Source organism: Excalfactoria chinensis, chromosome 24, assembly GCF_039878825.1.
Source record: "Excalfactoria chinensis isolate bCotChi1 chromosome 24, bCotChi1.hap2, whole genome shotgun sequence".
In the NCBI taxonomy this organism is placed as follows: Eukaryota; Metazoa; Chordata; class Aves; order Galliformes; family Phasianidae; genus Excalfactoria; species Excalfactoria chinensis.
In genome coordinates, this window is record NC_092848.1 from 83,601 (window position 1) to 106,745 (window position 23,145).

A 23,145-nucleotide genomic window follows, 5' to 3' on the forward strand; every position below is an offset into this window, starting at 1 on the left:
TGTGAGCATTCTCTCAGCCTGCTGTCACTCTGCAGATTGAAGTGATATTCACCCAGCCTTGGTTAGTGCTTGACGATTGCCTCCATTGTCTCCGTGATCAAAACAGCAGCATGGGGGTGGTGGCTGTGAGTGGCAGGTTCGTCTGGAGGGTGGGAGCAGATCTATTCCACCTACTGTGCTGCTGTCACATCTCAGTGTCCCTGGGATGAAGGCGTGAATGCAATGCAGCAGGCACAGCACTGCCAACATGAACAATGGGGCTGAGAGATCTCATCTGTGACTGCTGCTTTGTCCATCACAATGCACAGCAGGTATCAGTGAAGGGAAGGCTGAGCAGAGGCAGGAGGAGCCTCTGGGTGTCCCTACAAACTCGGATAAATGCATCAGTGTCAGCAGTTCCAGGATGGCCATTATAAAGTCACATCTGTGTTCCTCAGAGCCAAGCAATAGCAATCAAGAGTGTAAATGACCAAGCTGCTCTGAGGTCCTGGTGTGCAAACAGGCCACAAGATTCTTCCTTGATGTCACTGCAGCCATCCGAACACCAGTAAACATGCCATACAGCAGAACCAGATGATTTGCAGCCTGCCCCAAACCTCTGGTGATTTTCCTGCCTTTGTGCTCTGCTTCCTGAGGAGCCCCGTCCTGCTGCCCCCTGGCCCCACACGGCCCTGTGGCCACATCCATGCAGAACTGCTGATGGCTTCTGTCAGCAGCTGCCTAAGGAGCTGGATGGCTGTTACAAAGCCCCTGGAACTGCTGGGGTTTGTCCACCTGCCACCAGGCCAAAACCTTACATCAAATGCTGTCAGCAGTGCTGCGAGTGCCCTGCCCAAAGCAGGCCTTGTGTTCGATTTTTCTTGGTTGGGGAATTCTGGACAGCACTGGAGCAACACTGAAACTTCTAATGTGTCTGTTTCTGTCATCCTTGGGATGGACTTCGTTTTTCTCTTTTGGGGGCGGATGTTTCTCTTTGTCAGTGGCTGCTTGTCTTGCAGTTTTGAGCCTTTACCCTTGAGCTGCAGTGCATCGGGAGCATGAGGATGTTCTCCCCTGACTGTTATGGATAAGCTCTGACTGCGCACAGCACAAATCTGCACTGCAGTAGCAAGCTGGGGAGCCAGGCAAGAATCAGAACAGCATTTCACAGTTGTTTGCTGCCTGATGACAGATGCTTCATGCAGGAGGAGTCAGATACATGGATCCATCCACACATGCAGCCGCATTTATTTATCTGCAGTTAGGGGACTGGAGGACTCCTCCCTCTTGTCTGGGAGGCAGCCCGTGCCTCCTGTCCAGCGCCCAAGGCCATTTCAGGGCTACGAGTAGAGAGCTGTTTACAGGATCGCCCTGGAAGTGACCTCGGTCATTTATGATAAATTGTAGAAGTACCCATCGAGGTGACTGCCCACCAAGGCAGCCATTCCAAACGTGGCTCCAGAAAGACGCGCTTTGTTTGCTTAAAAGGAAACATTTAGCAGAAAGGAAGGGAAAAACAAGGTCGATGCAGAGGAAGCAGGCAGGGAGCTGAGCAGAGGCTTATGCAGAGCAGCGGCTGCCGCAGCTCGAGGACGCATTTAGGATTTAATTCCCGCCCCGCAGCGGCTGCACGGGCGTGGCTGGGACTTCGCCATCGACCCCGTGCACCGCACCGAGAGGGGCCGGGGCTGCGGCAGCAGCAAGGGGCGGGGGAAGTGAGTCGAGGCTGTAACACCGGGCTGCGAGAGGACTGCTGGCACCGGGACCGCGGGGATCACCTCGCCATTCCAGCCGCAGCTCCGCCCCCGCTCCCTGCCCGCCCCCGCCGGCCTCGCCCCGCTCTCTGCCTTTTCCCCGCCCGCCGCCGCCGTTGCCCGTTCCTCGCAGTCGTCGACGTTTCGTTTCGCTTCTCTTCGCCATGTCATCCGAACCGGCCCCGGTTGCCGCAGCGACCCCCCCCGAGCAACCCCTCGATCAGCCAGTTAAGCCGGCGAGCAGCGGGGAGGCCCCGGAGCATCGGGCACTGGTGCTGACGGGTTTCGGTGGCTACGAAAAGGTGAAGGTGCAGACGCGGCGGAGCGGCAGCCCCGGGCTCGGGGAGCTCACGGTGCGCGTCCGTGCGTGCGGCCTCAACTTCGCCGACGTGATGATGCGGCAGGGGCTGTACGACCGCACGCCGTCTCTGCCTTTCTGCCCCGGCATGGAGTGCGCCGGTGTCGTGTGCGCCGTGGGCGAGGAGGTCCGCGACCGCCAGGTGAGCGGTGCCCCGGTTCGGTTCGCACCCGGTGCCCGCTGCGCTGTGGCCGCCCCTCCCCAGTACCGGCGATGGGCGTGCCGGGCCCACGGGAATGGGATGGGAAGCTCCCGTTTCACGGCCCCGTACCGCTCTGGGCCGCGGGCTCGAGGTGGGGCTGTGCTTGGCTTCATTCTGGCTGCTTTCAGACCCAACCCTCCCCTGTCAAAGTCCTGTATGCGGTGGCGATAGCCGTCCCTGCTGGTCTGTCCTTGTGGGGAAAAGGCTGGAGGAGATCTTTTGCATGTATAGTATGTTCTTATCACTTGGCAGGACAAAGGGCTGAAGCATGACTGTGTTCTTTCTGCTTGCTTGCGATTCCATCTGGGTTACGTGAATGGTGAAAGAAATGGCTCCAGCTTTCACGGAGGTGCTGAGCTGTGGGTGGCAGCAGGCTGGGTGCTGGGGATGTCGACCTGGGAGCCTCAGACTGTTGCATTTCTAGAAAACCCCAGTGCAGAACAGCTCTGAACGTCCCAGAGCTTTGGCTCCCACGGCCATCGAGGCACACATCAAGTGAAACAGTGCTTCCTAAAAAATTCTTCGTTAAGGATGATTCCCTCCCTTCCAGGAAAACGACTTGGTTTATCCAAATGGAAATGTCCAGCCTGCAAAATGAGGAGCATTTCTTCTAGCTACCTCTCATCTGTCATCTGCTCTCTAATATGGCTACTTGGTGGTTTCTTTCCTATTGCACATGGAGCAGCTGCATCTTGATGCCCCATGCACCAGGCGTGGGCCCCACTGTGCTGGTGGGTTGCTGTGCCAAGAGCAAAGAATTCTGCAGATCTTAAGCTCATTTTACACCTTCTTGTTTTAGGTTGGTGATAAGGTGATGATCCTGGCCAGGGCTGGGCTCTGGCAAGAAGTTGTGAATGTGCCCGCTGTGCAGACATTCCTGATGCCTGATGGAATGAGCTTTGAGGAAGCAGCTGCTCTCCCTGTCAACTACATCACTGCCTACATGATCCTGTTTGACTTTGGCAACCTGAGACCTGACCAGAGCATCCTCATCCACATGGCTGCAGGTAAGTTAATTCTTGCTGAGGTTTCTTTTCTCAACATGCATCTTCTTTGTGGGGGCATGAGTAAGGCAGCACAGAGAGGTGCTGGACCAGCAAAACATTTCCCAGTATCCTCTGTCAGTTTTCCCCAGCTATATGTACTCAGCCTATCCCAGACTAAACCTGTGTCCCAAACTCCAATGATTACTTTTAAGCCATTCTTCCTTGCTGGTTTCCAGGCGGTGTGGGAACTGCTGCCATCCAGCTGTGCAAGACTGTAGAAAATGTCACCATTTTTGGCACTGCATCTGCCTCCAAGCATGATTCACTCAAGGAGAGCGGAGTTGCTCACCCCATTGACTACAGAACTATGGATTATGCGGAGGAGGTCCGGAAAATCTCTCCCAAAGGTATGGTGTCGTGGAAGACTTCTACAATGACCCTGTTCTTCTTTCATGTGCAAAGACTTGTAGCTGCTCTCCATTTCCTCTAGGTGTTGACATTGTCATGGACCCCCTGGGAGGATCTGACACATCCAAAGCATTTCACCTGCTGAAGCCGATGGGTAAAGTCATCACTTATGGTGAGTGTGGGCACCACGTCCCACCCCCAATTTAGGTGTGGACTGATGCAAGTGTACACTGTTCTGCACCTGGGTATGTGGCCAGGAGGAAGCACTGTGGTTGCTAACTGCTGCTTGTGTTATAGCTCTGCTACTTTTGTGAAGATTTTAGGATGCTTTGCCTGGATAAGGCACTGATGGGAGAAAGCTGTGTTCCTTGCCCTCAGGTCTGTGGCCACAGGTTCCAGTGCTCTCCTTTCCCATAGTGAGATTACTCCTCAAGCCCCAGTGCCTGCATGGGAAACTGTAATGTCCCCATGGAAGAATCCTGGCATGGCTACTTTGTCCAGATGCCTTAATGCATAACACTAATAGAGCCTTGCTTTTTTCCTTGAGGATGTGTGGGTGATGAGATTTGAGGTTGCTGAATACTCCTCTCTCCATTCCCCAGCTCTAAAACACTGCGATTTTGTCCCTGGAGACAAAGCCCTCATACAGCCTCCAGTAGGATTCCAGACACTTGCAGCAGAGTGTTGCTTCTATCCCAGCCATTGCAAGCAGCGTGAGGTTCCCTGGCAAAGGCTGCCTGTAGGAGAGGGGGAGTGCTGCTGTCCCACCAGCCCTGATGGCTGTGGCTTGCAACCCCCCTCTTGCCTCTGCTAGGGCTTCAGCTCAGCTGCACCACTACTGCCTTCCTAAGAGAGGAGTTCTATGTTTTCACAATTTATTCATGCCGATGCTCCCGATCCTGTTGCATGGGCTGCTTGCTGCCTCTCTGTGCTGATCCCAGCTCATCCAAGGCTTTGTCTTCTTCTTAGGGGTAGCAAACCTGATCACTGGGCAGAAGAAGAACCTCGTGACCATGGCTAAAACTTGGTGGAACCAGTTCAGCATCAATGCCATACAGCTTCTACACCATAATAAAGCTGTATGTGGTTATCATCTTGGATATATGCTTGAAGAATACAAACTTATCACAGGTGTTGTACTCAAGCTGATTAACCTGTACAATCAAGGAAGGATCAAGCCCAAAATAGACTCTGTGTGGTCCTTCGATCAGGTGAGTCTGAGCTAGCATGTAGGTGGACAGAAAGCCTTAAGGGATTTCTGCACAGGGAGCTCTGTTTCAGAGTGAGCACCTTGTTCACAGGGGCTGAACAATTCTAAGAGCCATCTGTTCTTAAAGAGCTGGTGCAGTTTTTTCTTTTAAGATATTAAAGTGATTGGGCTCTTGTTCTCCAGGGCACAGAGCTGCACAGTGCCAGACCACGGCCCCGTGGGATGGGGCAAGTGCTCAGCTGCACACTGTGCACCTGTGGAGGGACTGGGCTGTGCATCAGGCTGGAGGTGACCAAAAAAAAAGGAAACACACAACAAAATAGAACTTGTGGGTTGAGATAGAAGCAATATAAGGCAGAAGAGGAGAATAATAATAGCGATGATAATCATGTTTGTAAATACATATTGCAAGTGGTGCACAAAACAGCTGCTTCCCACCTGCTGACTGATGCCTACCAGTCCCTGAGCAGCTCTCCTCCCCTTGACCAACTCCTCTCAGTTTTATGTTTTGTTTTTTTTGTTGTTGTTTTGTTTTTTGTTTTGTTTTGTTGTTGTTGTTTCGTATGGTTTTGCATGATCACCAGTTGGGATAAGCTGTCCTGGTTCTCTCCCCTCCTGGGTCCTTGTGCTTCTTACAGCCCTTGCTGCCAGGACAGTACAAGAAGCTGAAATGTCCTTGGCTCTGTATGACACTGCTCTGCAACAACAAAACCATTGCTGCTTTATCAACATTGTTTTTCTCCCAAAGCCGAAGCGTAGCATTATGCCATGTACTATGAGGAAAAAACAGCTATCCTGGCTGAAACCAGGACAGTGGCCTCCATGACAGAAGGGGCTGAGACAGCAAAGCAGAATGTTGGAAGAGAAGCTGCAGCTCTTCCAGCAGCTCTGCCATGCTCTATGTTGTCCAGGCAGAGACAGTTTATTATATTATTATTTGCTGGGGTAGGTGTTACTGCAGAGGAGGAAAGGACTTGAGGATCAGTTGGTATTAGTACCTGACAACTGGTCTGATATAAATGCGTAAGGGTTAAGGGTTAGGGCTCTGCAAATGCTTGCAGCCCAGCTCTGTCCAAAATGCATCTGTGCAGAGGCATCTGTAGGCTCAACCCTCTTGTGGGCTGCAGAGAGAGCTGCTACAGGGAGAGCTTCCTCCTGCATGTCCCTGGCTCTGTGTGGACCAAGGGGGCCTGGGGGGGTCCTGGTTGCACTGTGGGGTGGCTGTGGGTAGTTTCATGAGATTTCCACTGTTTCCAGGTGGCAGATGCCATGAAACACATGCAAGAGAAGAAGAACATTGGAAAGGTCATCCTGGTTCCTGAGGCACCCAAGGAAGAATCCAAAAAGGCAGAGAACTAAGGAGAGAGATGTGTGCTGATTGTGAGTTTATGATTTAACTTGCTGCTCTCTTTGGGGCCTGGAAATGGACAGATCAGTAGCTTGCATTATTACTGGTATAAGAACATTGTGATTAAAGCTCAGATGAAGTTTGCATGCTCTTGCTGTGACTGACCTTCTGCAGATATGTCTTCTGCCCTAGCTCTCTGTTTTGAAGCCTGGTTATTCTGTACATTTTTCTAATCCCTTGCTTTCTTACTTGAGTTCTCAAATAATGTTATTTTTTTTCTGGTAGCATAGCTGCAACTTTGAGGCAGTTGATGCTTAACAGCTGCGTAGACTGTCACTGTGAAGATGTGAAATGCTATACTGCCAGGCATCTCCACAGACACCCAGCCCATGCTGGAGCACTTGCACTGCCACCTTTGAGAAGCGTGCTCAGCAGAAGGGGCCAGGCTGAGAATGCTTCTTAATAGCCAGAGGAACAGCTTGGCTTCTTCAGTTTAATTCCAGCCCTGGCTGCTCCTCTGTTCACACTAAACATGCTTACTTCCCTCTGCTTTCACAGGCCTCTAACACCAGTAAGATAATAACAAATCACATAGTCTTTGCCTCATAAACAACCATCCTGGCATTCTGGAGTTCATAGGGTATTGCATTTAATTTGTAGTCACTTCTCTGTGTGGTGTATAAGGAATCTGGCAGGCTGTGCTGCTCTGTGAGTGCAGAAGAAAAGTTTCGGTTGAATAACTTGATGCTGTTCAGTTATTGATTTCAAACTGTAAAGGGAGACCTAAACTGTGTCTGACTGTTAAGAGACCACAAGGACTGAACTGTGTCTCAGATGACTGGAATGTTTGATGTTGGATCTACGCTTCATTAATGTTAGGCTTCAAGCTGATATTGCTAAGACTAAACTTCACCCTTGTCTTTGTGTTTCTAAGACCTGCAGTGTTGAATCAGACTTAAGCCAGATGGGACCAAATAAGCCTGTTTTTGCTTGCTTTGTGCTGCGTCCTGTGTGCTGAGGAGACATAGCAAAGCAGCCTGCTTTGTGGGGCTCTGGGTTCCATGTGTAGCAAATCTCCTGGTGGCAGCTGTCACTGAATTATCAGCATAGGTAGCAAAACTTCCAGCTCTGCTGAGCCTCTTGGCATGGGTATCTGGAACAGTTCCAGTTAGGCTTTCTGTTCCCTTCTAGTGAGCTCTCAGTCTAGGCTCTCTCACCTCATGGTCAGTGATGCAGAAGGGCTTCACATATCTTCCCCTGGAGCTGCAAGTGTTGGGACTCTGCCAGCCCCCTTCCAGCACTGAGAAAATGCCTAGGGTGCTCTTCCTCGTCTAGAACTTAGTTTCTCTTCCTTTTTTCTACCTTCACTGTGTTTGGAAACAGAAATGTGCATACAACCAAACCTAGTTCTGTGAGGACTTCCCCTTCGAGCTCCACCTGGCTTCCAGCCCTGGGTGACCACAATGTGGTGGGTGCTTGCTTTAAGCAGTTTGAAGCTTTGTTGTGGATGCTGCAGTGCTTTAGGCTCCATTTGGGATTTTAAAAGGTAAACCTGAGGGCATCAAGGAGCACTGCCTGTTGTGGGCGAGGTCAGTCTGCAGAAACAAATGTTGGCTGCTTGGAGTCCTGCCTGTTCTGACTCCAAAGAGGGAAGTGGATGCATGGGCAAGTGGACCCATTGGTGAAGCTCCTCATCTGCTGGAGAACAAACACTTTCAGGGGGTGGGAGGGGTCCCAAGCAGATTAAGTGTGTGAGTTCTTCCTCTCTGTTTCCAAACCAGTGCTGTTAGCATCAGTTCAGCTTGAATTTCAGGTGCTTAGCTCTGGTGCCTATTAAAATGCATGGGCAGATACTCCAGAGGACTTCCTCTGCCTAGCTTTAACACAGCCCCATTACCTATGGCCCTAGAGAAGGGCTTATTTTCTGACATCTCTGAATCCAGAATCTTGCTGTTTCTCCTTCTAACCTGCCCCTATCTTGCTAATTTAGATTAAATCCAACAGTGTCTAATGGAGCTTTACCAAATCTGACAACAGAATGGCTGTCTAAGCTGCTGCAATGGAAAGTCTCCTTTGTGGAACCTGGCTTCACCTTGATGAAAGAGCAGCATGCTCAAATGGCATACCATGCCACACATCTTCAGGTTCTGCAGTTGTAAAAGGGAAATCTATCCAGTTGTTTTTACCATAACATCCTTTTCTTGCTTTACTGTCAGCCAAGAGCATGCTCAGTGCCTTACTTGGATGGCTTTGGATTAGACAGCACAGCAACATTTTCACTGCCCAGGTCCTCTTCATGGAATGTAGAAGAGGAGTGGGAGTTCTGCAGTTGCTGCCAGGCCCCTCTGCCTTGCTGCCTTATGATACACCACAGTGTAGCATCTTGGTGCCTTCTTTTGCATGTCTGTAAGGACTAGGAAGTCACTGGAGCCTCTTCCATTCTGGCCTTTCAAAGCACTGCCAAAAAACATTATCATTCTTGCTCTATTTTGTGAACACTGTCGTTGTAGTTTGACTTAGCGTGAATATAACTCTCTTTGCAAGTGTCACAGGCTGTGTATGGCTCTCCTGGACATCTGTGCTCCTGCAGCTAAAAGAGCTGCCTTGTAGCTGCTGCTTTATTGCAGCTCTTACTCACAGGGTAAAAGTTTAGCTCAGAGCCAGTCCTCAAGTGAGGCTTTATCAGCTGCTCTGCCTTGTCTCCCTGGAAATAATCAGGGCACCCTGTGCTCTTAGGGGAGCTGCTCATGTATTTGCTACCTGCATATGCCTGAAAGCCTTATCAGGGTGAGTACTAATCCATCGTTATAGCCTTCTGTTAGAGCTGAGCACTGTTTTTATTTCCCTTAGTATCAATCACGTTTTCTACAGACAGGCCAGGGTTAATTCTCTGTTCTAGTTTTGTTTTAGTAGTCCTTATATTTACTTTTTTAACGGATAAACATTTTATGTATCAATAACCTACGTAAAACAACTTCAAGTGTCTTAATGAATTAAAGTTAACCAGCACATTTGTACACTTAGGACCAAAGCAAAACAAACAAAAAAATCATTCCATTCAGTGTTGCTTAACTGTTTAGGGCAAAGTCATATTGTCAAGGAAATGGGAGATGCCTGTTCTTCAATTGTGAGTGCCATTACTGCATTCAGAAGTGCAATTCAGTGTTGATTTACATTGTCTGATCCAAATGTTATGCTATGAGAGATGTCCAGGTGAAAAGCAATTGGAAGATAAGTGTAGGAGAGGCTCCCCTAGCCATGACAGGGGTGCCAGTCCTAGTGTTACTCCAATGCTATTGCTATAGTTGCATTCCCAGACTGGTACTTTTAGGCTTGGGCAAAATGCAACCCCCTTTGCTATCATCCAGCAACTTTTGTCACCTCTGACTCTTCAGTTTCTCTCTAGTTCATTCTTCTTGCATGCCAAGTGTAGGAATAGGAAGGAAAGCAGCCTTAGTTTGCTCAAAAGAACATGACCCCTCTAAGTGCTCTGGGCTGGGGAGGGGTTTAGCTGTGTATTTTTTTTCTATTATTTTTTTTTCAGCCGTGTTAAACTAAAATTGAGGGATCAGTGGCAAGACAAAGGCAGTGTGAGCCTCAGGCTTTAATCAGCACAGAATGTTGGCCACTTGCAGCTGCTATCAGGCCGAGTGTGAAAGCACTATTGTTGCCTAATGAAGTCTCTTCTGTATGAAACCTTGGTGATGGCAAAGTGACTGGCAAGTTGTGATGTGAAATGCATTAGACTGAGCCTCTTACAGCATATGGTCTGATCTGTACTGTCTGAGTTATGTTGATGTGCAAATATGTGATATGAGTGATGCTCGCCCTACAGACACTTGGAAAATCTTTGTTTAAAAAATGTATTCTGCTTTGTATAACGAAGTGAGACAGAAAGCAAGTGTGCCAATGCTGTTTACATGACTATAATGTGTAATGCTCCTCCATCTAATGTTTCCATATGCCTTATGTGTTTAAAATGTTAATTAAAGCATAACAAAACCCTCAGTGGTGTGCTGCTCAATATTCCGCCAGTCTCTGGGGCCCTTGTATTGCTTCAAAAGGCAGTCAGTTTGGATGCAATCGGTTTACAAATCCCAACAATTCTCCAAGGCTGAAAAGCTGCCGCTGCTCTCAAGGATAACTGTTAATCTCAGTATCACTCTTCCAATACTCTATTTTGGAGGGCAGTTACAGTGATTGGTTTTGTTTGCAAAGCACTTAGCTGGTCTCTGCACTTTAGTTTGTGTTGGGGTATCCCTGTAGACAGCTGAGATTGAAACAGGGTCCCAGAGTGACAGTAAGGCAATCTGTGTGTGAGCAGCCACAACAAAGACTGTGGAGATAAATACTGTTTATTTGTGTTTCTGCACCTGCAGCCTGTCTATGCCCAATATTCTCAGGAGGCAGCTGTTCAGATCTGAAACTCATTGCTGCTCCCCAACCAAGCATAAACTTTCCTGCTGTCCCCAGAGCAGGTGTTGGGGAGGGGCTGTACCTCATGGCTGTCAGCTTGAGGACTGAAATGTCTACATAAACATCTGAAATTAATGATAGCTCAGCTCTGGCACAGGCTGTGGAGGTGGCTGAGCCACAGCCTGCCAGTGGCGGCCAGTGGGAACAGTCTTCCTTTTTTTCCTGAGCTGTGCTGAGCTGTAGTTTTCTCAACAGGGAAGGAAAGTGAAATGAAGGCACAGGATGCAAATGCTCAGGCAGAGAGTCTCAGTCAATACCCAGTTTCTTCAGGACAGTACAAACCTCACGGAGATACTGGGAATCTGGATAGCCATTCCTGTAGGGCAGAGAGGGAAGCAATGTAAATCCTGTTGATAGTGCTAAAAATCATTGAGGGGGCAGCAGTGTATTTTTGCTCTGTCCCTTCAGCAGAGGGTGAGGGTGGAAGTCCTGCTCCCCGGGAGCTGCAAGGAGCTGCCAGATGCTGCTGCCTGAAGTCACAGCTTGCAGAGCTGACTGCAGAGCTGGCACGGGAAAAGACTGGAAAGTTCTAAGTGAAGAGGGATCAGAATACTTGGCCATGGAAAGGGCTTACAAGTGTAAGTAAGGACTTTATCCCACTTGAAGGTGTGGTACTAACTGGATCATACCTGGCTTTGCCTCCATGCCAGGAGGTTTTGTGTGGGATAGGGCCCCATGTCACTCTTTCTTCTCCGTTGTAGGACTTGACTTGAAATGTCAGCCCTTGTTCAAATGCTTTTTTCAGCAGAATTGCTGTCTTCTGCCCTTCACTGTTGTCAGGCAGGAATGCAAAGAAACATCCCCCTTTGTAAGGCTTTCCTGGATGGGGATGACCGACCTTAATAAGAAAGAAGAAAGCACATTAATCACCTGAGTGCATAATCTCAGTTCTGGCTTCTGAAATACTGTCCAGCTTGCAAACAGACTGCTGTGGTGCCCATGAGCTGCTGGATGCTTTGAACTAACACTGGAGCTCACACACTATTTAAAAGCAGCAAGCAGCTCCTAAACCTTGTGCAGAGTGCAATTCCATGAGGCAAAACCTCTGCTGCTTTGCATATGGAGCATGGAGCTGTACCTGCCCTCTTTCACCTGCCCTCCTATAGCCCCAGTCACACTCACAGAATCCACTGCCCAGCCTCCATCAGGATGGGCAGTCCCTTCTGGTGGGGTACCTACCCCTTGAATGCCATTGGGGATGGTGTAGGTAATTTGAAGTGTCAGGTCTCGGAAGTAGCCAGGCAGGCTCTGAGACAAAGAAGAAATCTTGAGAGTCCCTGAGATCTTGCAACCTGGGGCAACCAAGGAGGAACTGTAGCAAGCTGGCTGATCTGCAATACATGACCTGCACGAGGCATGACCACAGGGGGTCTGGCATGTGACACATAAGTCCTGGCAAACATCACACTGGCCCAGAGGAGTCTTGCAGCTTTCCTGTTCAAGGCGGGTGTCTTTTGTTTGCGGTGCTGGGAGGTTGGGCTCCTCCTGAACACTGTTCCTGCCAGAACTGTTACTTCCCTGGGACGTGGGCTCAGCTACAGGTGACTGTTCAGATGCAGCCTGGGGTGAATCAGGAGCCAAACTCTTGTACAGCCAGGTGGGCAGGGAGTGAGGAGCATCACCAGCTGTGAGGACTGGTGACTGCAGCTGTCCCATGGCATCACTGTGACCTCCTCTGCTCTTGTCTTTCACAAACTGGAACCTGTCTGGCAAAACCTGCTTTAGCCGTGCAATGTCAGGTTCCCCCAGCATCACTTTGGTCTTCAGCTGTTCCTTGGACTCCCTCAGAGCAGCGGGACTGAGGTTTTCCATCATGCTAGGGCTGAGAAGGCTGCTTCTCCCCTGCACAGCCCCAGGATCTATGCAGTCGTTGGCCTCCTCTTGTCCCAGTGCTTGTGGGAACCTCCAAAGACCGGGGGATCTGTTTTCACCAGCCTCTACCTGCTGGAAAGCACTTAGAACCTCTGGGTGCACTGTTTCATTACTAATGTCCAGGTGCTGCAGGTCCATCTGCAGGGACTCCCGGCTGTTGGGAAGGGCTGCATCCAACACAGTGTCCTGGCTTCTGCTTGGCTGGACAGCACTTAAGTGCCCTGTACTTGAAGCTCTCTCTGGTCCTGGAGACAAAGATGAAGATTTCAGGGCATGGAGCCTCCTGGAAGAAAACAGATGGAAGGTTTCAGTCACTCCTGGCAGTATGTCTTTGGGACAGACAAGATGGAGATTATACTTGTCTTTGCTGAGCCCAACCTGGAGGGAACCTCCTTGCAAGAGGTTGCACAGTTCGCCCAGGGCATCGTCATCTGGTCCATCTACAGCAAGCTCTGAGTAGCTCATACTCTGACACACAAGGTCAGGACACTTCTGCACAAGATTTTCCACCTTCCATTTAGCTTGGAGAAGCCTGCTCCTGTCTGCTGCCTGCAAGGTGAGTACAGTGCAGTCCCCAGTGGAATGCTCTGAGATCTCCACAACTCTGCTCCTGCACAATTCATCAATAGCAGAGTGATAGGCATACTTTAGATAAGACCACTGCAGAGAATCCAGACTCATTTCTTCACTCACCATATTGTCTCCGCTGGCTACCCTGCAAGTGTCTTGGGGCTTGTTGCTTCCCTTTGATTTTGGCAGGGAAAAGCTGCTGGACCGTCGCAGAATAGACCTGGATTCAGAGGATTTGGAGTCTAAAGAGGTCCTTGTTGTGTCAAAGAGACTTAGAGACTGAAAGGTACTAGACATGCCAGCAAGGGAATGGTGTTTGGTGGGATCCGAGCCTTTCAAGTCCCCAGGATGCTTAAAAGTGCTGCTTTCTTTGATCCTTAATGGAGACAGACTCTTTTGTCTTGAAAGCCCAGCCCCTCCTTTCACATGGCCCCATTCCTTTGGGCCCTGCTGAGACTCTGCTGCTGACTCCAAAACCACATCCACTGTAGAGATACGAGGCTGGTATAGCTGTGCCAGTGCTGTTGGGTCACTGGGACCCAGAGCACGTGTCTCTGAGAAATGCTTTCCAGAAAGCTGCGCCTGCCCCACTGGAGGAGAGTCCTGTTTTGCCAAAGGGCACTGAGGCCTGCTAGTTTTCAGAGCGCTGAAGTTAGCAGCCAACTTGTGCTCAGCTTTCAGCTCTGGCTTGCCTGGGCTCAGCTTTGGAGGCAAGGTGTCCACAGGAACTTTGGGCTTGTCCAGTGAAGTCTCTGTATTGCAGGAAGTTGCTGTCTGTGAGGGTGGGGAGCTACTGAACACGTCAGCCATTTGTGGGGCACCACTTCTGGTGCTGAAATGTTGAACACGCTGCTTAGCCTGGGAGACATCAACAAGGTTTCCAATAAGGTAAAGCTGCTTCCCATCTTCATAGCAGAGCAACTGAGGATACTGCTCCTGCAGCTCCTGTGTCAGAGCCCTGAGTGCCCGGTTGTTCAGTCCTCCCTTGGAGAGTTTCTCCTTGCGCAAGCTCGCTTCCAGTTGCTGGTAGAGCTGCTGTAGAGCCAGGCGGGACTGTTGCAAAGTGTCCATGTTCCCAGATGTACCTGGAGATGGTTGGAGGTACAGTATGGTTATGTCATTGCTGCTAACGTCCACCACATCTACATGATGCTGGCAAAGTATACCTTGGTACTCAGAAACACAGAACCTCTGTATGTACAAGTAAATGTCTGAGTCCATGACCAGGGAAAAGTCCTCCAACTGTTCCACAGCTTCCCCATCCGCTGGGCTTTGAGGTGATGGGCCATCAGCTGCTTTGTCACACACCTGGTCCCAGTGTGGCAGCTTTACTGCCTTTGATGCTGACCCAGCAGAGTCAGGCTCTTGCTGGTAATCAAACATTGTGTTGTTCTTGGACGAATGGCTGGATCCTGAAGGCACGCTCTCTCCAATGAGTTGACTTTTGAGGTTCAGGCTGGCCAGCAGGTCTCTGCTGAAGGCCTGCAGCTCACTGAATGTTCCCTTGACTCTGCAAAGTGTGCTCCTGTAGTCAAAGTCAAACAGCACACTATTGTAGCTCCTCTGCAAGTTCTTCAGGAGCGTTTCACCAGCAGGAAGCTTACCATAGTCAACCGTCATGCAGACAAGTACAAAGATCTGCAGGTAGAGACCAAAGGAGTGAGAAAGCATGGACCAAAAATAAGGCCCCTCCAAGGCACAGGGTGGAGGCAAATACACCTGACTCTTACCACAGCTGCCTCTGATATCTGACAGAAAAGCAACCTGCTTTCATGATGCTCAGTGGAAGAATAACACAGGCAGGACAGAAAGATCCAGCCAGCCTAAGTGACTTTTTGATACTGTATCCACAGTCAAAAGCTTTGTGTAAACAAGGAACGCAAAGGACAAACCGCACAGAGGCAGAGCTACTTCTACAAGCTGGGAGCTCTGCAAACAGCCCAAACCCACTCTCCTTTCTGCGTTTGAAATGCAGCTACCCTCTTGTTCTCACAGTGCTCCTTCTGGCACCACAGGCTTGTGGCAAGGTCTCTAGTGCCCAGTCAACTACCGTGCCCTCATTTTCAGTGCTTGAATGTGAAGATAAAGATGAAGAAGATTTATGAAATCTCCAGTGTTTCCGAGACACCAGCATGTCTGTCCCCTAAGCTCTCGTGGAAGGGAGAAAGCAAAAATACCCTGTACGAGTCCAGCTAATGACATAGCATCCAGCTAATAGTGGAGCCAAGGCATTAGCAGAATCAGCTCTTTGCCAGCAGATGGAGAGGGGGACAAGAACCCCTCCCTTGAGTCTGACTATTCTTCCTTGCTGTGACAGGCATAAATACAAACGACTGACTGCAAAATCTGCTTCACTGTTGCTGTATTATTAGTGTGAAATTATATATATATATATCTCCTCATTTGAATAAGAACAAAATCTAATTAAAATTAAAAGGAGCAAGCTCTCCCTTCCTGAACATGTCTGCCAGGAACAAAGCCTGTCTGGGAGCCAGCTGGGGCTGTCACAGTGATGTGCATTGCCTGTGTGGGCAGTTCTGCCCCACTCTACCTCATCAGGGCTCAGCTTCACTGCGTGTGCCTTCACCTCCAGGGGGTATTTCTTCCCTCCGACGCACAGCACGTGGTTCTTCACCTTCAAGATTCGCTGGGCCACTGTGTGGAAAAACAGGTTCCAGATGGCCCCGGCAGGCCGAGGAGCAGCACTGCCATTTGATCGGGGCAGGGGATAACGGGGTGACACTCGGGCAGCGCCCCATGGTCCAGACATTACCTGCTTGTGCCTCAAAGGTGATGAGGGCGCAGGCCGGGGAGCCAGGCAGCACCTGCACATCGGTGATCTCCCCGCCGCCGTTGCGGGAGCGCAGGAAGTGGATGGTCAGCTTGTCGGCCACCCTGTCCAGGGGCAGGTCGGTGGGGATGCCCCACACCTGCACCGTGCAGCCGGCCATGTCTGCGGGGCCGGGGAGACGAGGCCCTACAGGGACCTACCTGAGGGCCCGGGCCGGGCTTGCTCGGAGCTCACCGCTCTCAGCGGGCCGGGCCGCCCCACGCCGGGCCCGTTTCCCCGCTGCTTCTAAGACCCGGTTCTGTCCGCCCCCCGACCCCAGCGCCGCGCAGCGCCGCGGCCCCGCCGCTACGGCCGGGAAACGAAAGCGAAAGCAGGCGGCCCTCCCCGCACGGCCGGCACCGCCCCCTTCCCCACCGCGCCCCGGGCCTACGAGGTGCGGCGGAACGGCCCGGGCCGGCCTGGAGATTCCTGTCCCGGACCCGTGCTGGGACGCGGCTTTCCCCGCGGCTCTCCCACCGTTCACAGTCCCGGCCCTGTCCCAGGCAGTCCCCAGCACGACAGACACAGAGCTCCGTGCAGGCCTCTTTAATTCACACACTGAATTCCCGATGAATGTAAGCCAGGCTAACAATGCCGGCCAGGGCTAGCCCACATCCTCTCTGAACACAGCCACTGCCCGGCGCCCAGCTGGGACGTAGCCGAGGACGTCCACCTCTCCACCACCACGGCTGTCCTTCTGGAAATGGATCTCCAGCGCATCCCTCATGTGCTCCTCAGCCAGAACATCTGGAATCCCCGAGAGCAGAACGGTCCTGGTGCAGCGGGAGGGCTGCAGCTGGGCATAGAGGAGAGAGCTGCAGACCCCACACTGCATGGCCAGGATTCCCCAGCAGCTGAGGGGCCCAGAAATGCACCCCTCTGGCTTTCAGGAGCCCCTGGTGCATGCTGACTCTCCTGGGGCTGGTGAGTGCTACTCTGCACCAGAGTGCAGAGCCTTACCTGCAGGTTGGTGACATCTCCACTCATGTAGGGCGATATTTTGAGTCTGTATTTTGTTTTCCCAATAGGCACCTGGACCTGCCCTCTAGTGATTAGCTGCTCGGCCACTGGAGATGGAGAAGAAAGCCCTGAGCTCCACAGCCCCCTGCTGAACTCCTGCTTATGTTTCTAGTATAATCCCCAGCACTGCTCAGCTCCAGTTCAGTCTCCCATCCCCATTCCTCACAGCTTCCACCTGCTCTCAGGAGACAGCCAGTACTTCCCAAAGCTGGCTGGGCTGCTTTCCTCCTCCAACAGCCCTGTTTCTCAGTGTGTCCCACATACCTCCATCCTGTGTGAAGGTCAGCACCACCTGGCCACAGTCAGCCAGGAACTCCCTGCTCTCCACCTCACTGCCTCCATTCTTTGTCTTGCTGAAAAAGAGCTCCAGCTTGTCCAGTAGGATGTCCTCAGGAATGCCCAGGCTGGGTAGGCCAGACACCAGGATACTCCTGCTGCCTTGAGTAAGTCCAATCTGGGAGCAGCAGAGGGTATTTAGGGCAGCAGGGCAGAGCTCGAGGAGATCAGATCTGCAGCACTGGTATGCTGAGCTGAGCTGCTACCAGTGACCCAAGCCAGACAGTAGCGGACAAGGACCCAGCCCCATGCCCCTGGAACATACCTCCAGGGCAGATGGCAGCAGTATGTCCACTGGGCCTGCCTGTACTCTCACTTGGCACCGGTCAAGGTCTTCTGGGTCCTCCCTGTGGCTCAGCTCCACCACATGCTCTTTCATCTCTATCACCCGCTGGGCCACTACGAAAGGAAAAGCCCTCAGTCCAGGCAATCAGTAGGACAGGGCATGGGAGAGGGGAACAGCCTTGCACAATGATGGCTTGGCCAGGACAGTGCTTGTGAGTGCTGTGGCTGTAGCAATGCTTGGCAAGTTCCAGTGACACAGACGCTTTCCCACAGCAGTGCTCTTTTCACTCTTACCCTCTGCCTTCTCAAAGGTGATGAGAGCTGAGCCCCCTGACAGAGGATAGCGGATCAGAGGGTTGAGCACCAGCTTGTTCATGTCCTCCTTATCTGTTGTAAGTCCCTTAAACACTACCTTCCTCTCTGGCAAGGCGTGCAGCATCTAGGTTAGAGAACACAGCAGCTGGAATAGACTGTACCCTGCACAAGGCCTGTCCTTGACCACCCAGATGAGAAATAAGATCATGGCTTAAAGCAAACAGCTGGCAAGACTTAGCAGAGTCTCTCCTATGGTCCAGCAGTGCCAAAGCCACTGGTTCTGACCCCCAGGCTGACAAGAGTTGGGCCCAATAACACACAGTGGCCAGCTGCATTCACCAGCAGCCTCTCCAGCCTGGCTCACACCCCTCACCCACGGGCACACGCTCTGTTACCATCATCGGGTCCTCCCAGAGGATCCTCTTCCTCATTTCTTCCAATTTCTTTTCCAGCATCTGCTTCTCCTGTGTCAGTCTGCTCTTCTCATCCCATGCTGTGGAGATATCCGCCTGGAAGAAAATAAATAGCGAGCAGTAGGGGAATCAAGACAAAGTTTGGGATTACAGCTGCTCCCTGATCTAAGCAGCTCCAACCGCACCATTTTTCTGTTCGCCATCCTGCACCCTGGCTTTCCACTGCAGCCCTCCTCCACAGCACAAGCTCGTTTCCCAACAGAGGCCCCTTGTACTGTTCCACGTAACCACATCCCAGCCAAGTTATCTCAGAGCAGTAAGCTGAGCAGTGCAGCCAGACTTTCCACTGCTGCCTTGCCTAAGACAACTCCTTCAAGCACGCACCTGGAGGGATGCCTTCTCATCATTTGGAAGCTTTAGCTTGAGATTTTTCTGAAGAAGTTCTCTCTCTTTCTTTGCATGTTGTAACCTCTGCTCTGCAGCTTCCTTGTCCTTTTGCAGCATCGCGTTGTCTTGGTCCAGAGCGCTACAAAAATCCTGTGAGAGGAACCATCAGTGCCTCTGTTAACAACGCCGTGTCCCCACAGCGTGTCCAACCCCAGTACACGCTTGTCTGGGCGGGCAGCAGGCCGGTCCCTACGCACAGCCCTGGAGCCCAGTCCTGGCACTTCATAGATGTGAGTATCCCCCCTCCACTGCTTCTGGTTTGCACTGAGCAGTTTGGTGCCACATATATGAGAGAAAAATAAAAGCCCAGGAAATCTGCTGCCATCCCAGTGCAGAGAGCTTGCAGGAAGACAAGTTAACACGTGAAAAACTGCAACCAAAAAGCTGCGATCATGATGGCTGCAGACTCAGAAGACCAGCAGCTGCAGCCAGGGAAGCTGTGGGCTTTCTGGGCCGCATGTGAGAGGCCTCAGAGGATAGAGGTCTGACCCAACGCATTTCTCGGGGTCGCGGCCGGAGCAGGACGCACCTTGTACTGCTCGATCTTCCGCCGGGCTCGTTCGGGGCTCATTTCCAGGCCGCAGTCCTCCCGCTGCTGGGGGCTGGCTTGCCGCACGGAGTCCTGCAGAGCGCGGGGTCAAAGCCGAAGCCTCCGAGCCTTGGCCTCTCCTCTCCCCTCCCCTCCCACCCTGTGGCTCAGCCCGCCCGGGTGCCCCGCATGGAACCGTCACCTCCTCCGAGTCCATGGCTGCAGCTCCGACAGCGAAGGGCGGCGGCGCGGCCGGACTCAGCGGCAGCCCGGGAGCACCACACCGATCGTTAGCCCAGGAGCACCGCTCCGACCCGCAGCTCCTCCCGGCCCAGCGCTTTCACTTTTCCTTCCGCAGCCCGGCCCCGCCCCGGTGCTTGGAGGACGGAGCTCCATCCCGCGCAGGCCCAGCTCGGGGCTCCCCCAGGAGGGGCAGAGCCGAATAACCGAGCTTTTAACCCGGTACCCCGAGGAACTGCTCTGTCTGGACGTGGGAACGGTGCTGTTTAGCCGACACGTAAAATAGTAACAAAAAACAGCAGCATCCCTGGCACGGGCTCAACCCCTGCAATTCTCAGCCAGATTATCTGGAATTACTAATTCCTCTTCCCTCTCCCATCTGCATTCAGTGTTGCAGATTTATCCCAAGACATCTCCAATAAAACAAAGGACATTTCAGCAGCAGGCAGTGGAAAGTGCCATCTCCTACTGCACCATAAGGCAACAAGGTGCGCAGCAGCTCCACAGACACAGCTCCATTCACCCACCCTTCACCATTCCGGATTTCTCAAAAGCTTACCTGGTTTACAATTGCTTTTCCAACACTTTTATGAACACCCAAAGCAAATCTACACCCCAGCGAAAGGCCTACCAACACAATTTTATATAACAAAGCAAGATGGTTTTTAATAAACATTTATTGAAACGGTCCTGTTTCAAATTTAGAATCGCAGCTTCTGGAAGAACCACTTATTCTTGCCCGTCTTGTATCTGAAAAAAGAGGAACACGAATTTCAGAGTGTACTTTGTAGGAAGGGGCAACAGCATAAAACATTCACCCAGTCCCTCCATATCCCCCCTATACAAGCAAAAAGCAGCACTCTGCTTACCCACAGGTAATGTCTCCTCCCCCCAACTCGCCAACTCAACTCTTTTTAAAAGTTCAGAGTCCCCATGGAAGTGATTATCAGCCTGCAGGTTTTCCTCATGAAGTCATATTACGAGGGACATGCCAACATATCATCATGTCACCTAACACCTCACTTTTTCCACTATGAGGCAGCAGCAAAGTAATTGTCAATATGAGTCTACTGGAATTTGTAAACAGGAACATGGACAAACTCAACCTACAAGGCCTATTTGGTTGTGGGAAAAAGCACAGCAAGGGAGAGGTAATCATTCCAAAAACATAATTAAACTGAGACAGTCCAACCCAGGACTCAGCCAGAGCAATGCCGTTATCACACAGAGTTCTCCAGAAAGTGAGAGACCATCAAGATTCTGAGCTTCCAACTCACCTCTCCTCAAACTTCACCTTAGCTTCACGTCTTGCTTTGCGTTTCAGAGCAGGGTCCCTGAACACATCCTTATTGACAACAGTTTTGTCCAGGGGAATATCAACAGAATACCTGGACAAGAGAGCAGAAAGGTGTGAGACAGACACTGTATCCAGCATAAGGTCGTATGTACGAACTGGTACCAAGCTAAAGAACTACAGTAACTTAAAGTCATTTAATTCCAGAAATCACCAGATCAAAGTCATTGATTCAGTAACTTAAGGAAAAAGTTCACTTGTGACAAGTAACTCTGTACAACATTTTATGTTTAGCAGCCTGCAAAAGCAGCACTTACAACTGGACAAGAAAAACGTTGCTGGGTGGCAACAGATGCCACGAGCACCAAGTTATGACAATTTTAAAGGTTCGGCCACTGACATTCGGCAACTAATTGAAATGGAACTGAATGTGATTGAAATTTAAAGCCAGCTGTGTCACCTAAGCATTATGCTGATGTCTCACATCAGCTTTACCAACCGTAGGTCACTACTTGCAGAGCACGCCCCGCATGCACTCAGCCACACAATGGAGAACCTCCACGATTTCCAGCGCTTTCCAAAGAAACGTGCAAGAATTACAAACACTGAAAGCGCACGATGCGTTTCTTTTGGCCCTTCTACCGCCAGACTTTGGTCCCGCTGAAATAACTGCACTCACCGGGTGGGCATCAGGTGGTTGTAGTTGTAAACTTTCACGAAGGACTTGATCTTCGACCGCTTCGCAATCTTCTTCTTGCCCATCGCCGCCGTCACCTTCCGCGGGTAGCGGTCGATGCCTGCCACCAGGGCGTGGCTGTAGGGCCGGTCCGACGTGCCGTCATCGATGTTCTGCAGCACAACCAGCACCGCGCTGAGCAACCGGCCGGAACCGCGCAGCGCTCAGCCGGGAGCCGAGCACAGCCATCCCTATACACCGCCATCCCTATACACCGCCGGGAGCCGCGCACAGCTACCTCAATACACCGCCATCCCAATACACCGCCGGGAGCCGCGCACAGCCACCCCAATACACCGCCATCCCAATACACCGCCGGGAGCGGCGCACAGCCATCCCAATGCACCGCCGGCTGCGCTGCGGGCTCACGGCCCGCCCCCCGGGACCATCCGGGCCAGCAGCGAGAGCCCCACTCACCAGCCCCGCTCACCTTCACGATGACGGCCTTACGCCCCGAGTAGCGGCCGGCGAGCACCAGCACCACCTTCCCCGGCTTCATAAACTTGCCCATCTCTGCAGACGCGGCACGCGGCGCTCAGCGCTGGGCTCCGGCCGTTTCCAGCTCAGCCGTTCCTGGCGGATGGAGGCGGATCCCGCGGCCGCCCGGCTCACCGACACAGCCGCTCTAATGGCGCCGCGGCGGAAAAGGAAACTCCTTCCCCTCCGCCGACCCTTCACCCCGAGCCCTGACGTGACTTCCGCCTCATCCGCACGGGCGGACGGCGCATGCGCGCGGCCATCCCGCAGTGGCGAGGCAGCCGCGGGCCGTTCTACGTCCGCTCCTCCCGCACCGCCCCGCGGCGTCTCCGGCACGGCAGGCGGTTCTGCCCGGTGCCGGCGGGGCCGTCAGTGCAGCGCGGACTAACGGCGCAGTGCAAGGCGGCGCCCTGCTCGCGATTTCCTTTCGGGATCCGCCGTGAGGCGGGCACACAAATCCGAACGTCACCGGGAACTGCGGGCAGTTAAACCGATCCGAGATATCACAAAGCCAAGTGGGACACACCGCGCCTGCGTCGCCAGGGCTAATAACAAATGCAAACGAAAACAGCCACCGGGAATGGATTTTCCCACACAGACACTAAAGAAGTTTAATACACCTGCTATGGAACAGCACGCTGCTGGGGCTCTGACCGCTGCTCAGAAGGCTCAGAAAAGGCCTCCTGGCATGTTTGCAAAGTAACTGGATCGTCAGCCCCCTCACCCAGCAGCCTGAGCAGTGCTGGTTCGGTGCCCGGCTCCTCAGCAGGATTTGCCCCCAGTTCTCTTACATTCACACTGGGAAAAACAAATCCCTCATCCCTGCGCAGCCACATCAAACCTAAGCAAGCAAACTCCCACCCCCGAGAGCTGTCAGACTGCCCCACAATTCCTGAGAGGCGTCTCGTTCTGCCACCATTTGCAGCACAGAGTTTGAAATATATGTGCAGATGCAGCACAACAGCTCGGCTGCACTGTGCTCCCACGGACAGGCTCTGTGGGCAGGACCCTCCTGCACCCATTCAGCACCTGGCACCGCTTTTGCTATTCAGAACTGCAC

General features: G+C 52.0%; 5 protein-coding genes across 6 annotated transcripts; 1 reads left to right on the forward strand and 4 right to left on the reverse strand.

The window, feature by feature from the left end:
- The first annotated feature begins 1,650 nt into the window (after window positions 1-1,650).
- Window positions 1,651-10,252, forward strand: VAT1 (vesicle amine transport 1). Its single transcript, XM_072356634.1, has 6 exons — window positions 1,651-2,233; window positions 3,093-3,300; window positions 3,516-3,686; window positions 3,770-3,859; window positions 4,657-4,898; window positions 6,155-10,252. Exons 1-6 carry the CDS (start codon window positions 1,898-1,900, stop codon window positions 6,254-6,256), a joined length of 1,149 nt encoding a protein of 382 aa, XP_072212735.1. The 5' UTR covers window positions 1,651-1,897; the 3' UTR covers window positions 6,257-10,252.
- A 316-nt stretch (window positions 10,253-10,568) lies between these two features.
- On the reverse strand, window positions 10,569-12,590 carry LOC140262453 (E3 ubiquitin-protein ligase DTX3L-like). 2 transcript variants are annotated; one of them, XM_072356795.1, is made up of 3 exons: window positions 11,901-12,590; window positions 11,351-11,559; window positions 10,569-11,037 (listed from the first exon to the last, which is right to left on the reverse strand). In XM_072356795.1, the coding sequence occupies exons 1-3, from the start codon at window positions 12,534-12,536 to the stop codon at window positions 10,968-10,970; spliced, it is 915 nt and encodes a 304-aa protein (XP_072212896.1). In that variant the 5' UTR covers window positions 12,537-12,590; the 3' UTR covers window positions 10,569-10,967. The 2 variants fall into 2 exon arrangements, with proteins under 2 accessions (XP_072212896.1, XP_072212895.1); XM_072356794.1 differs by lacking the exon at window positions 10,569-11,037 and having other exon boundaries at window positions 11,247-11,559.
- Window positions 12,591-12,705: 115 nt separating this feature from the next.
- On the reverse strand, window positions 12,706-16,275 carry LOC140262480 (uncharacterized). Its single transcript, XM_072356853.1, has 4 exons — window positions 15,937-16,275; window positions 15,715-15,818; window positions 12,972-14,801; window positions 12,706-12,876 (listed from the first exon to the last, which is right to left on the reverse strand). The coding sequence occupies exons 1-4, from the start codon at window positions 16,112-16,114 to the stop codon at window positions 12,706-12,708; spliced, it is 2,283 nt and encodes a 760-aa protein (XP_072212954.1). The 5' UTR covers window positions 16,115-16,275.
- A 250-nt stretch (window positions 16,276-16,525) lies between these two features.
- LOC140262366 (interferon-induced 35 kDa protein-like) lies at window positions 16,526-19,724 on the reverse strand. Its single transcript, XM_072356675.1, has 9 exons — window positions 19,541-19,724; window positions 19,339-19,431; window positions 18,747-18,899; window positions 18,345-18,458; window positions 17,929-18,073; window positions 17,615-17,748; window positions 17,278-17,467; window positions 16,954-17,060; window positions 16,526-16,789 (listed from the first exon to the last, which is right to left on the reverse strand). Exons 1-9 carry the CDS (start codon window positions 19,553-19,555, stop codon window positions 16,598-16,600), a joined length of 1,143 nt encoding a protein of 380 aa, XP_072212776.1. The 5' UTR covers window positions 19,556-19,724; the 3' UTR covers window positions 16,526-16,597.
- Window positions 19,725-20,237: 513 nt separating this feature from the next.
- On the reverse strand, window positions 20,238-22,264 carry RPL27 (ribosomal protein L27). The gene is made up of 4 exons (XM_072356439.1): window positions 22,039-22,264; window positions 21,552-21,721; window positions 20,856-20,966; window positions 20,238-20,328 (listed from the first exon to the last, which is right to left on the reverse strand). The coding sequence occupies exons 1-4, from the start codon at window positions 22,117-22,119 to the stop codon at window positions 20,280-20,282; spliced, it is 411 nt and encodes a 136-aa protein (XP_072212540.1). The 5' UTR covers window positions 22,120-22,264; the 3' UTR covers window positions 20,238-20,279.
- Between the last annotated feature and the right edge of the window lie 881 nt (window positions 22,265-23,145).

Coding starts and splice junctions, on each gene's coding strand:
- LOC140262480 (XM_072356853.1), bottom strand. CDS start 16,114: ATGGCCGGCTGCACGGTGCAGGTGTGGGGCATCCCCACCGACCTGCCC. Junction 14,802..15,714: donor TGAAGCTGAGCCCTGATGAG/GTAGAGTGGGGC, acceptor CTCTACCTGCAG/ATCTTTGTACTTGTCTGCAT. Junction 12,877..12,971: donor TGCAAGGAGGTTCCCTCCAG/GTTGGGCTCAGC, acceptor GTTTTCTTCCAG/GAGGCTCCATGCCCTGAAAT.
- LOC140262366 (XM_072356675.1), bottom strand. Junction 18,459..18,746: donor ATGAGAAGGCATCCCTCCAG/GTGCGTGCTTGA, acceptor ATTTTCTTCCAG/GCGGATATCTCCACAGCATG. Junction 17,468..17,614: donor TGCTGCCATCTGCCCTGGAG/GTATGTTCCAGG, acceptor TGCTGCTCCCAG/ATTGGACTTACTCAAGGCAG.
- VAT1 (XM_072356634.1), top strand. CDS start 1,898: ATGTCATCCGAACCGGCCCCGGTTGCCGCAGCGACCCCCCCCGAGCAA. Junction 3,301..3,515: donor CCTCATCCACATGGCTGCAG/GTAAGTTAATTC, acceptor GCTGGTTTCCAG/GCGGTGTGGGAACTGCTGCC. Junction 4,899..6,154: donor CTGTGTGGTCCTTCGATCAG/GTGAGTCTGAGC, acceptor CACTGTTTCCAG/GTGGCAGATGCCATGAAACA.
- RPL27 (XM_072356439.1), bottom strand. CDS start 22,119: ATGGGCAAGTTTATGAAGCCGGGGAAGGTGGTGCTGGTGCTCGCCGGC. Junction 21,722..22,038: donor GTAAGGCCGTCATCGTGAAG/GTGAGCGGGGCT, acceptor GTTGTGCTGCAG/AACATCGATGACGGCACGTC. Junction 20,967..21,551: donor AACCACCTGATGCCCACCCG/GTGAGTGCAGTT, acceptor TCTCTTGTCCAG/GTATTCTGTTGATATTCCCC.
- LOC140262453 (XM_072356794.1), bottom strand. CDS start 12,536: ATGATGGAAAACCTCAGTCCCGCTGCTCTGAGGGAGTCCAAGGAACAG. Junction 11,560..11,900: donor TCCCCAATGGCATTCAAGGG/GTAGGTACCCCA, acceptor TTTCTTATTAAG/GTCGGTCATCCCCATCCAGG.